The sequence below is a fragment of the Pteropus medius genome, unplaced genomic scaffold, assembly GCF_902729225.1.
Source record: "Pteropus medius unplaced genomic scaffold, Ma_sr-lr_union100, whole genome shotgun sequence".
NCBI lineage: Eukaryota > Metazoa > Chordata > Mammalia > Chiroptera > Pteropodidae > Pteropus > Pteropus medius.
The window spans coordinates 14,519,595-14,533,538 of NW_024340701.1; the positions used below are offsets into that span (position 1 = coordinate 14,519,595).

Here is a 13,944-nt window from a genome sequence, read left to right on the forward strand (position 1 = left end):
GAGAGAGAGAGAGAGAGAGAGCGAGAGCGCGCGCGCGCGAGCGCGCACGCGCGCAGTATAATTACTTGACAACATTAGGGGTTCTCTGAGGTTTATGGTCTCTTTAATTTCAAATGACACCAGGCTCATGGTATTTCTCCAGTCATGTTCAAGGGCACAGGTGCTAACATGGCACAGGCAGTGAATTGGGTTCAAATATGGTTTGAGGTTTGGTTAAGCAAGTAAAATGAAGTGAGAGAGGGATAAGTGAATTGCAATTTGATTACAGTGGGGATAATTATAACAACAGACTAGAACTTAAATTGGCTAAATTGGAAGAAAAAACATTAAGAAGGTAAGGCACAGTATAAAGGTCATAGGATCAAGTGATTAGAAGTTGCAGAGAAGTAGAGAAATTGTTGGAGTTGGGGTACTAAAGAAAAAATAGGAGCTAATGTTTAGAGAATGAAATGTATGAAACAGAGGTTATGAAGGTTAAAGTTATCGGTAATGACAAGATCTAGGTTATGACCATGGCTGAGGCAAGGTGAAAGGAAAAAATCATTAAAGAAGAGTTAATTAAATTTCTAGGCCAATAAAATCAGAATAAAGAGGAGCTATAAATAAACTTCAACATTCCTTTTAATTTTTCAATGAAATAAAATTATATACTACTATTATTAGGGGTTATGACTAAATGATGGTCCAAGATAAAGGTAGCTAGCAAAAATTTTGCAACAGAGAGAAAATATAAAAGCCATTTAAATAAAACCTGACTCATACATGGCTGTGTTGTCTTAGAACAAATTCTCATCTTAATGATGGCATTCTCAGAAGTTGATATATATCATTATATCATATATCATCAAAAGTAAGTTTATGTCATTATGTCCTATTTTATAAACCACCTGAAAAAGGCAAATAATTCCAATATCTGTAGACATTTGTTCTAAATCTTGATGTTCTAATTTATCAAATACATCATAAAAAAAAAAAAGTCTAGAATCATGATAACTCAGGCATAATGCAAATCTTATATAAATTGAGATGTTTAAAACGCAGGACCTTCAAGAAAATGGTATCTATAGCTCTTTAATAAGAAAATTTCTTATAATTCATAAATCAGGTTCATTCTACTGAAAAACTGTATTTTACAGTATATAAATAATACTAAGTACTACCTCTATAACAATGATATGATAAAAAAATAAAGACAAGTATAAAAAACTTGAGTTCTTCTCCTAAGCATGGAAATATATGTGGGTAAGTTTAAAAATGTATTTTTTATCTGTGAGAAATTAACTTTAAAAAGTTGCTTTAAAGTTCATTAGAAGCTTCTGAATGTAAAATTTTTATAACTCTATGAATAGATGTGAGTAGTTCTGATGTTTTTGATCAATGTTCAAGTATTTCACCTAACAAAAAAAAACAACCAGATCTTAAAAAAAAAAAATCTATTATAGTTTAGGCCAAGGGTTAAACACAGATCCTAGAACATGTTTAGCAACTTTTCCTCATATCCTTATTATTGGACTAAAATGCCAAAGAAAAGTTGGCTATGACTCCATAACAATATCTTCCTCTTTTACAATAGCAAAAAATACATTTAAAATGGTATGGTCAAAATACAACATGACGTGATTTCTTGGCCTCAGTCTTACTGTTCTTATGTCCGGATGGATTGTTTAAATCTGGGTTATTTTTGTACTCTACATAATAACTATTTGTTCCATAAGAATATTTCTTTGGGTAATAAAGATGAATGCTTTAAATCAAATGTAGCTAGATCTTATACTAGCTGGTGTCTCCCTTGATGTCTGTGATAGTCATTAACCATCATTAAATAAGTCATATTTTTTTATCCTTGTGCACTTTACATAGAATTTTCCATAGGAAATGTAGCTCTATTATCAATAAGGCTTATCATTCATTGTTCTTGATATTTTTTGAAGAAGGGGGACTTATATTTTGAATTAATGATATGTCTTTTCTACACAGCAGTCACATAGGTATCTTAATTCTATAGAAAATAAATCTAGCCATTTCTTGCATGATGAAGAATCAGAAAGACAAAAGTGAGTAATATGTGACTGGTCATCATGAATAAATTTTAGAATTTGGAAGATTTTTGAGCAAAGTGCACAAACCAGTTTCTAATAGCAAGCCTATTTAATAGAAACATGAAACACTTAGTGTTTACTGGCAGAAATGTATAATTTCTTGCTTATTATTAACTCAAACACATTTTTAAACTAAGAATAAATTTACTGATAGACTAGTAATGTACAATTTCTTGCTTATTATTAACTCAAATACATTTTAAAATTAAGAATAAGTTAAAATAATTAAAAACTTTTTCATTTGTTCATAAATGAAAACCCAATTTATAGACACATATCTTCAGTTTACCTTACTGCCGATGATGGACCGTACTTCATCATCTGGTGATGTGGGAGTTCCAGATATATCTGGATTACTATTACTAAGGCTCCGAGAACGATTTAAATTAAGGCTTGCAGGTCTTACAGCAGATCTTGCCATTGTGGCATAATGCACTGATCCGCCCAAACCCCCAGGACCTAGAGTTGTGTATAAAATAGCATATAATTAAACAAAGAAAATTAGTCAGAAAAACATCTGAAAAAATCTCTGCCACTTTACAAAATTCCATAAAGATCATGAATTGCTTTTGTTTCTAAATGAAGACTGTAAAAGAAAAACACTCCATACTCAATGATAGCTACACAAAGATATTCTATTTTACACCAGTTAACAAAACCATATGAATTATAAATAAAATCATCAGCTCTTCAAGTTTCTATTATCAATTATATGTACAATAAAAAACAAAAGTAATAAGAAACACACTCACACATATTACCTTAAATTTAGATATGGGTGTACCTAGTATCTGGGACCCAAAATGCTCCAGCTGATGTCTTTTCCTTTTTCCCACCCCTCTTGCTCTGCCCGTTGATACAGTCACTAAAGGGAGAGCCAATTTACTGTCAATATTTCATAAAGGAGACTATACTTTCTTTCTCTATCTTCATCAGTGACAATATGAACTATAACAAAATGGCACCCTTATAATATACAGACGAGAAACCTAGAGATAATTCTCGTAGAGCCCAGGTTACATAAAAAAATGAAAAATCCCTTTTTGCCTAAAATCAAGCTTGACATCATCATTCAACCATGTTCTACGAACATAAAAATAGCCAGCAATTATTTCCATAGTTTATCTCCCTTTTACTCTTTTAAGGAGCTCTTTCTGTCATAGTTGCAAATGATACACACCTGCCAACTAATTAATTTATATAGTCTTTCAGGTCAGAGTGTAAAAAAAGAGGTTTTGCAAAAATCTGTGGAATTCTAATACTGTACTGAATAAAAAAAGTAAATGGAGAACCATTATATATAGTCCACAATCAGTTATACACTCAGAGACTCAAGTACTATAATTTTAAAAATCAAGATAGAAAATTAGAAAGTAGGTTATGAGCCAATTCTCTTTTTGCAACTAAGAAATAAACTAAAACTTGGAGTCAGATTACTATTATTGGAATAGAAAGATTACTATTGTTAAAATGTCCTTACTACCTAAAGCAATATACAGATTCATGCAATCCATATTAAAATACTAATGGTATTCTCAGAATTAGAACTAATCCTAAAATTTATAAGGAACCACAAAAGACCCATATGTAGCCAAAGAAATCTTGAGAAAGAACATAGTGGTAGGTGTCATGTTCCCTGATTTCAAACTGTACTACAAAGCTGCAACAGTGAAAACAGCATGGTACTGGCATAACAACAGACACAGAGATCAAAAGAATAGAATGGAGAGTCCAAAAATAAATCCTCACTTATACAACCAATTAATCTATGACAAGGAGACAAGGATACACAATGGGGTAAAGGCAGTCTCCTCAATAAGTAGTAGTGGGAAAACTGAACAGATACAGGGAAAAAAATAAAATAGGACCTCTTTTTTATATCATATACAAAAATAAACTCAAAATAGATTAAAGACTTAAATGTAAGACCTGCAACCATAAAACTCTTAGAAAAAAAACACAGGCAGTAAACTTTTTGATAATGGCCTTATCAATATCTTTTTGGATATGTCTCCTCAACAAGGGCAACAAAAGAAAAAATAAAAGGGACTACATCAAACTAAAAAGATTTTGCACAGCAAAGGGAACCATCAACAAAACGAAAAGACAACCTACCGAATGGGAAAAGACATTCACAAATGATACATTTGATAAGGGGTTAATACCCAAAATATGTAAAAAATTTATACAACTTAACACCAAAACCACAATCTGATTAAAAAATGAGCAGAGGAAGTGGCTCCACAGTGTAATGGTTAGCACGTTTGCTTTACATGCAGAAGGTCCTGGGTTCGCCAGGCCCCGGGTGCACCAGGATCCAGGTGCACCAGGCCCCCCGAGTGTGCAGGGGGTGCCAGGCCTCAGGTGCGCTGGGCACCGGGTGCACTGGACCCCCTGGATGCACCAGGCTCCAGGTGCACCAGGCCCCCTGAGCGTGCCGGGGGTGCAAGGCCTCCGGTGCACGCTGTGAGCGAGTGGGAGGAGACACCCCACCTTCAGAGATCCAGTTCTTAAGGGGAGACAGCAACATCTGTAGGTCAGGGGTGGAAGTGGGAGGCCGGGGAGCGTGGGTTAAAAAGGGGGGAAAAAATGAGCAGAGGACATGAATAGACATTTCTCCAAAGAGGACATACACCTAGCCAACAGACATATGAAAAAATGATCAACATCAATAATCATCAAGGAAATGCAAATGAAACCACAAGGAGATATAACCTCACACTTGTCAGAATGTCAGAATGGCTATCATCAATAAGTCAACAGATAACAAGTGCTGGCAAGGATATGGAAAAAAGAGAACTCTTGTACACTGTTGGTAAGATTGTAAATTAATGCAGCCACTATGCAAAACAGTATGGAGATTCCTCAAAAAATTAAAAATAGAGCTGCCATACAATTAAGCGATTTGACTTCTGGGTATTTATCCAAAGAAAACAAAAATATTTGGTGTTCACGGAAAGACAAATGAATAAAGGTGTGATACACACACACACACACAGTGGATTATTACTGGGCCATAAAAGAGAATGAAATTTTGCCATTTGCAACAACATGGATGAACCTAGAGGGTATTAAGTGAAATAAATCACACAGAGAACGACAAACGCCATATGATTTCAGTTATATGTGTAATCTAAAAAAATAATAATACAAATGAATAAACAACAAAATAGAAACAGATGCATAGTTACAGAGAACAAGTTGATGGTTGCCAAAGGAGTGAGGGACGGCAATAAAAATTAAAAAAATAAAATAAAATGAGTTATCACTATTACTATTATGCCTAGTTTCCACAATGAATATCATAATTATTGTCACCAATATTAATGTTAATGTTGCCAATAGATGCAAAAAAGGGCATTCACCATTATCACTAGTGATGATAACTCATACAAATAGAGTTATCATACAAGGAGGTGAATAGTTGAAAGGTATGCGCGACATGACTAACCGAATAACTAGAGTTATTATTATTTTTTTTTAACTAAAGAGTTATTCAAACTAAGACATCTCCTATCTGCCCTCACCACACCACCAACTCCACTATCACCAATGTCAAATAACTACTTTGAGCTCTTATATTCAGAAAGGCTATATTATTTTATTGACCATGAAGAGATTAGACTTTTCTAGAGAATAATCTTTTATATCATTGTAGGTTTCACAGGGTTATCAGGAAATGACTGAGACATTATATTTCTTCTTTAATGTCCAATAGCACTCCAAATGACAAATACAGCATTCTATTTATCTTAACACGGAAGGATAAAATGCTTCCAGAGACAGAATAAGTTATTTTCAAGGTTCATTTCCAAGAATTACTTCAACCAAAATCCCTCTAATGCAAATTAAAGGAAGCTGTATAATAATGCTTTAAAATGTAACCTATAATGTAAATGTAACCTGTAATGATGCTTTTAAGCATATTATTTTTAAAATTTAATTTTATATTAGTTTCAGGTATACAGCACAATGGTTAGACATTTATGGAATTTACAGTGATTTCTCCACTTACTCTAGTACCCACCTGCCACTATACATAGCCATTACCATGTAGTTCACCACATTCCCTATGCTGTACTCCCCATTCAGTGAATGCTTTTTAACTACTAATTTAACTCCAGCACCTAGCATAGTCCATAGCACTTGGCAGTCATTCAATAAATGTTGCTGTTGAATGATTGCATCACACTACGGACTATAAGATTATTCCAATCTTGCCATGAATAAATAATCTATGCAAGACAGTTTCACAGTAAAAAGAAAAAAATACCTGGTGATGGTGAATTAGGGTGAGTATTCGGTAGACGAAAAACATAATAGATATATGATGCAAGAAGGCTGTTCCTGCCATGCTGGTCATTTCCTTCCAAGTTTTTGTGAAGCCGATTTGTAATTGATGCCATGGCTTCAAAAGATGCTTGACCTAGATTAACTTTTAAGAATGAGGAAAATATTTTTGCATTAACTTTTTTAGATTCTAAATTCCAAAAGAATCAAGTTATTATCATCTTTATATGCATTAAGTATAGTCATACACAATAAGTGCATAAAGATATTTGATATTAATTTTAACGATATCCTGTATTACCTGAATCAAAAATACTTTCCTAAACAATGAGAAAAAACTCATTTTACTAATTTAACATGAAAATTGTATGGGTTAGCTTAGTCAAAAAACAAAACACCATCCAACAGGTACTCATTATTTTGTAAAACGATAATACAAAGCACATAAGAAAAAAGAAATCTATCTTGTGTATTACCGTTGAGAAGTAACTTCTCATTTTAACAATTTTGCTAAAACGCTACATAGCATACAATGAGCACGTTACTTTTGCTTTAAAAAATCAAAAATGTTAACAGCAAAAGTAGATTGTTTAAAATATCAACTTAAGAAAATAGTGAGCAAACAACTTGATTGAAATAAGTGAATCTGTAAAAGGATTAGAAGGAAAAAAGGCTAGAAAATCAGGTTTAGGTAAAACTGTACAGCATTTTAAATGTCAGATTAAGCAATATCTACCCAGACATTCAAGTCAGTATATAACAAGAATTTTGCACAAACTGGAAAATTCTGGCAGTACACTGAATAAGTGGATAAACCAAACAGCCACTGTGAGCAATATAGTCTCAATCTATGATTTATTTCATCAAGACAGGAAATTATGAACAGATAATGGGACCAATTAAGTTTTTGTAAAAGTAGAATAGTCAGATAAAGTGGTCATTTAGGAAGATTAATCTACATATATTGAACTAGAAGAGAAAGAGACTAGAGTCAGAGAAACTTAAGTGGGGTTTAGCAATCCTACTTGTATTTCTGGTTAATTCATTTTCCTTTTCCTCATAGAAGTAGCTATTCCAAACCATCAGATTCCTCTTCAAAATTCAAGTCCACCTACTCCCTTCTCAGCAATCTTGCTTTTTATTGCTCAGAAAAAAAAAAAAAGTATATAACAGGAAAGTCCTCAAGTTCTTACTACAAATTTAGCAGAATCTGAAGGGATTTTTATTTCTTGTCCAAAGGAATCAGTGCTCCTCTCCTTTATAAGAATGATCTATCCACCTTCACTTTTGTCCTACAGGCTTGCTTCATGAATTAAACTATCTCACACTCTTACATCTTAAATTTTCTCCCCCACACCACTTCAGTTTCTCAAAGGATATAAACATGCTCAAATCTCTATATTCTTATACCCTAATGGACCCTGCCTCCTCTTCTAACTAAATATCTTTAAAGAGTAGTAAATGCTTTTTGTATTCCTTTCATCATCTACTGTTTACTACTTAATTCTCTGTAATCTAGTTTCTACTTTCACTATTACACTAAAACTATTCTTGTTAATTTCATCAGTGGATACAAGTATAATAGATAAGAGTGGGACTCTAGAGTAATTGCTTGGGCTCGAATTCTTAGGCAAATTTTCAAAGCATTATGTTCATCACTTTACTCATTCATGAAATGGTGGTGCCAATGATACCCATACAGAGTTGTGAGGATTCTATACATTAATATGAATAAAGCACGTAGCACTATTCCTGGTACGTATAAGTCCTATGCAAATGTTTGTTACTATCGATATTATTTTACTTACACAATCTATAACAATTAATAATGTTAACTTTTTTTCTTAAAACCTCCTATGACTCCTGTACTGGTATTCTACAATATTTCTTTAATATCTCTTAACCCACCCTCTCTTCTCCATCCCACTGTCATCTATCTTTTATCAGGACCTCACAGTTTTTACATAAAATTCTACAAGATTCCTAATTTGTCTCCGTACCTCCAGATTTTCCCACTTTCAACCCATTTCCATGCATCACAGTCATCTTTATAAAAGCCAAACTGGGTCACATTACTTCCCTAATTAAGACCAGACCCTTCAAAGGGTCTGGGACTATTATCCTTACAGAATAATAGTCCAGTTCCCCGAAGTGTCATGGAAGACCCTACTTGATCTCCCTCACCACCTATCATCTCTAAACACCAACCCTCCAATTTATAACTAATTATTTATAATTCTCCCAACACTTCCAAGTTCATCTATGTACAATGCACATGCTGTTTCATCTTCCTGGACTAGTTATTAACCTGTCAGACTCCTACTCATATTTAAATTACCCTTACTTACACGCCTCCCCTTAAAAAAAAAAAAAAAAAAGGGTCCCAAGGCATCGAATACTCCTTTCCCACTTAACATGAAATTTCTATAACAAGTGAGCTGAATTTTCTTATAAGCTCGACTACATTGCAGGATTTAGGGAAAAGCTGTTAGCAAAAGTAGAGGAGGAAATCTTGGGAAAGGGTGGGAAACAGGAATACTTCTTCTAGAACAATACAGAACTAAAAAAAGAATATAGAAATTTTGAGTTAATGAAGAAAAGAAGAGCTACATTAAATAGAGGAAGCAGGTGAGTGAAATGCAGACTGGGTACATTATATTGCAAGTAAAACGCAACTTGATTTATCTGCTTGTTTTCCTCACGAGTCTGTGAGATCTTTAAAAGCAGGAACTATGCTTTGGACAATGCCTATCAGTGTATGGGTACATAATAACTGCTTAGTAAATATTTAGTGAATAAATGAATGTGTTTCCATAATTTGAGCAGAATGTGTTTCCATAATTTGAGCACATTTTATAAAAAACAAAATAAAGTTATTTTCTGGCATTAAAAACAAATAAATAACAATCCCCCCTCCCAAATTAAACACAGTCCTTATAGATAGCAAATAGGAATCATGGTTCTAGTTCTGCAAAAGTTAGGAATGCCAAATTATAAACTTCATGATTCTCCAAACAAAAGCAAATTACCTATTTGGCCAGCAATGACAGGAGGTCTAACAACTAGAAGTATCAATTTATCAAGGAGAAGATGAAGAAATCGGACCACTGGTTCCAGCTGAGATGAATTCAAAGCTGAAATACTGCTCTTCAATTCATTTTCTAAGTTATTTTCCATGATTCGCATGTCTCCAATTCGGACTGGGAACATGTGCTCATCCAGAGCATTGACCAAAGCAAAAAACTTGTCAAGATAAGGGTCCTAAAACGAAGAGCAAAAGCACTAAACAATTATAAGTGTAAATTCCCGAAACTATGGACAACTAATAAAATATCTCATATTAATTGATTATACATAAAAGTACATAAGTATATACAATATCATTTCCAATTAAACACTACATCTATTTTCATTTATTATTGGAAAATAGTCACTTTAAATACCAGTGATGACTCAAGAAGTCTGTTAATACTAATTAAGGGTTTTTTCCCAGTGTGAGTCTGCCTTATTGTTTTAGAGCTCAGTTACTATGGCAGGTTTGTTGGTAACCTACCTGTGCTCATTATTGATTTATTGCCTCTCAGCTCCATCCAAACCCATCACCTTTGCCACATTTTGTAGTACTGGGACTAGACTCTTCAAACCACATTTCTCCTTTGTCAGGTGGCTTGTGGTTAGGCTCTGACAACGATGGTACAGGAAGCAGCCTGCTAGGCCTGAGTAGTTAGTTAGCAGGGACCTTTCTGCTGTTTTCCTGGCAGCTAACAGATGTGAATGCTGGTGGCTCAGAGGTGAGGGACATGGGTAGCAGCATTTGCCACAGCAATGATGGCTCTCATAGTTCGCAGTAGGTGCCCTCCACCAAGTTCTTCAGTACTAGTGTGGCAAGCAATGTGTTCCTGTGGCAGTGGCGTCCTCTCCTCAGAGATCCGATTCTCAGCCTTCAGGATCCTTCTTTAGGTTTCTAATTTCCCTCCTTATCACATCCTGCAATTGCTATCTCTGTTACAATTACAGAATTCTCTTTTACTCCATTTAGTAGTGAATCACCTTTAACCTAGTTAATAATTATTTATATGCAAATCTTATCCGTTCAAATTACTGGCAGTTTCCATCTCCTGACTGCTCTTATTTAACCTCCTATACACTAACAGAACAGCAGTCTTATACAAAGCAGTAAGTACCCACTCTCAGGATACACGCCTGCTTTCTCAGCCTCTTTTATACCTAGGTGATCATGTGTTATAGTTCTGACCAATGGGATGTGAGCAAAGTCTGCAGAAACTCTGGGAAGACTTTTGCTTTTTTAATGATGAAAATACACTTTAAGCAAAGGTAATAATGCTGAACAGCTTCACATTTATAACTCTAATATTGTTCTAAATTGGTATGTATGTTTTAAACAAGTAAAAAATAATTCTATGGAGTTCTAACTATATATCCAGTAAATTTCAAAGAGCTACAAGCATATTCTAGAAATACAGTGAAGAATAAGGAGTAAATCCCTAAGAACTCTTTCCATTTGAAATACCTATGTCTATCCAGGAGAGATAAAATAAGATAGATGGTGCTTTTTCAACTTCAAGCATTTTGCTATGTACCAGAAATTTAACAGAAAAAATTACTTAACTGTTAAATGAAGTCAGTGACATTCTGGAAAACAAAATATTTGCTTTTGTTGACATTAAATGACATTTATTGATTTCTTTAGAAAGTTAACTTCTAAATCTATACTTTTAAATTTATGCCTACAGTACCTGGTCTTCATAAGTGGTCTCCCATCCAAGTACTAACCAGGCCCGACCCTGCTTAGCTTCATGAGATCATACATTGGGCTTGTTCAGGGTGGCATGGCTGTAGACCACAGACTGTGGCTCCACTGGGGTGTGAACCCAGGACCTTCTGCATGTAAAGCAGACATGCTAACCATTACACTATGGAACCACGTCCATAAATCTATACATTTTTAACTCTCATTAAATCTTACAGCAGATAGCAAAATGGGTTTAAATACTAAACAATATGTTCAATTCATTCAAGTGAAATTTGATCACAAAATTATTAAAACTCACTTGCGTATGGATAGATGAAACAGCAACAACTTCAACATTAAAAACACCTTTGTGATTATCTACCCATTTCATGCCAGGTAGAGGAACCTATAAGATATTAAATATAATGATCACAGATGCTTGATTATGAATTCTGAAAACAAAAAAATTATATTTCAATGAGAAAAAATATTGTGAAATATATTTTATGTACTTTAAATAAATGTAAAACATTTTCTTATTACAAAATCAGTATGTTCTCTACAAGAGAATTAAAAGGCTAGAGGAAAAAAAAGCAGAAAATATACTCAAAATTCTATCTTTCCAACAACATATTCCTTTATATCATTCCAAATCTTCCTCTATGCAAATGTATTTTTATGCACACTCGTACATAGGTGATATCAAACATATTTTGAAACCTGTTTTTCACATTGTGAATCTCTTTTCATGTCAATAAATTCACATTTATAATATCATATAATAGTTGATAATATTCTATTTTTTCTATTTTAAACACTCTTATTATGTTTTAATTGGACTTTAAAATATTCACAAGCAAAGGAAGTCTGCTGTTTAAAAGATAAAACATGAAAGTTAATTAAAATTATATTACATAAATTTATTTTTAAAAGAGAGCACATTATTTCTTTCTACTCCTCCTGCTAAGCACTGCTTAAAAACCCTGAACATGATATACAAAATAAACAAAGACTTAAAGGTGAATAGAAGAATGCAGATAGGGACCTCAGGACTGGAACTATAAGGCAGTGTTCCTTGGGTTTTATTTTTATCTCATATCCTGGACTAGGTGCTAGAGAAGCTGGCAACACAGAAATGCCAAAAGGAGCAGACAAAAAAAAACCTCCAAGAAAAGCCTGCTCTCTTTAGTCAGAGCCGAGAATTGCCCTACTCTGGCCAAACGCAAAGAAACAAATTGCAGCCCCACCCCACCTCCAGAGGCTGAGTGAGGAGCTTGGGTTTCCACCATCAGCTGGCTGTAATAAGGTGCCAGATCCCCACCTCATCCCACACACACTGGGTGGTATCAGAGAAGACAGAGATGAGAGTCGATCCCTGCCCAGTGGTACAAGTACCCCCACCAACTGTGGTGTCAGTGGAGGCCAAGAGGAAAGCAGTACCAAGGTGCCCTGCGCTCTTCACAACCAGGGCCTGTCAGCAGAGGCCTAGCAGAGAGCCTGAAATCCCACTTCCATCCAATAATAAGCCCGTACCCCAACCCATTGCAGGGTGAGGAATGTGAACTTTTACTTCTACCTGGCCAAAGCCCCTCCTCCCACTCCCACTGCTAAAATACAAGACTTAAATAAGATTTAGAATCAATAATACTTGAAATGTTCAGGATATAATAAAGAATCATGCATCATACCAAGAACCAGGAAAATCTCAAATGAGAAAAAGACAACTGATACCAATACTAAGATAACACAGACTGGACAGATTTGACAGACTTTTAAAGCAGCCATCATAAAAAATAATTTCAATAAGCAGTTGTGAATATCTGTGAAACAAATGACAAAAAATAGAAAGTCTCAGCAAAAAAATAAATAAAATATAAATTTCTTTTCCATTGTTTCGTATTTTTATGTGTAAAAGAAAACCAAATGAAGTCAGTCTTCTGTTACAAAATTCAACATAAATAGGTAAGACATGTAGTATCTCTACTGAGGCAGATAATACAGGTTTGGAAACATTTTTGGGGAAAAAAAGCTGGTGAACTGAAATTACTCAAAAGAAAAAACAGTACTAGCTCTTTCAACCCAAAACACTGTTTTCGGTTATAAAAAAATAAAATACATGAGTAAAATATGAACATATATTTCTTTAAAAATAGTGATTCTCAAAGTTTGATCTGAGAATCAGCAATATAAATATCCTCTGAGCACTTGTTAGAAATGTATATAATCAAGCCCCAACCCAGATCTATTGCATCAGAAACTCGGGGGGTAAGGTTCAACAATTGTGGTACAACAAACTGTCCAGGTGATTTTGATGCTTGCTAAAGCAAGCAAGCTGTCTTAAAATATTCTAACAAGCAATGTGATAACAGAGGCAAGCACTACTTTAACATTTTTGATGTGCTTGGCACCATTCTAAATGCTCTGCATACTATTGTATCATGCACTCATCAACATAACCCCTTATTATAAGCATAAATTATTCTTCTCAATTCACAAATGAGAAAATTCAGGCACAGAGAGTGTCTTAGCTTGGGCTGCTATTATAAAATACCATGCGCTGGGTGGTTTAAACAATAGAAATTTATTTTCTCACAGTGTAGAGACTGGAAGTCCATATTCAAGATACCAACATCGTCAGTGTCTGGTGAGAACCTCCCTAGCTAGCAGATGGGTATCTTCTCACTTCTCACTGTGTCCTCACAAGAGACAGAACAAGCTCTGGTTTCTCTTCTTATAATTAATTCTATCACAAGGCCTCACCCTCACAACCTCATCTAAACCTAATTACTTCACAAAGGCCAA

The 13,944-nt window shown here is 34.4% G+C and overlaps 1 protein-coding gene across 9 annotated transcripts in view; it reads right to left on the minus strand.

The window, feature by feature from the left end:
* The window catches only part of DOCK7 (dedicator of cytokinesis 7), a 171,572-nt gene that overhangs the window by 63,998 nt on the left and 93,630 nt on the right, over positions 1–13,944 (minus strand). For all 9 annotated transcript variants that reach the window (XM_039888091.1, XM_039888081.1, XM_039888063.1 and 6 more), the window contains exons 19-22: positions 11,462–11,548; positions 9,419–9,650; positions 6,373–6,534; positions 2,389–2,558 (exon numbers count right to left, since the gene is read on the minus strand). In XM_039888091.1, coding sequence (XP_039744025.1) covers positions 2,389–2,558; positions 6,373–6,534; positions 9,419–9,650; positions 11,462–11,548 — 651 coding nt within the window. The remainder of the gene's footprint in view (positions 1–2,388; positions 2,559–6,372; positions 6,535–9,418; positions 9,651–11,461; positions 11,549–13,944) is intronic.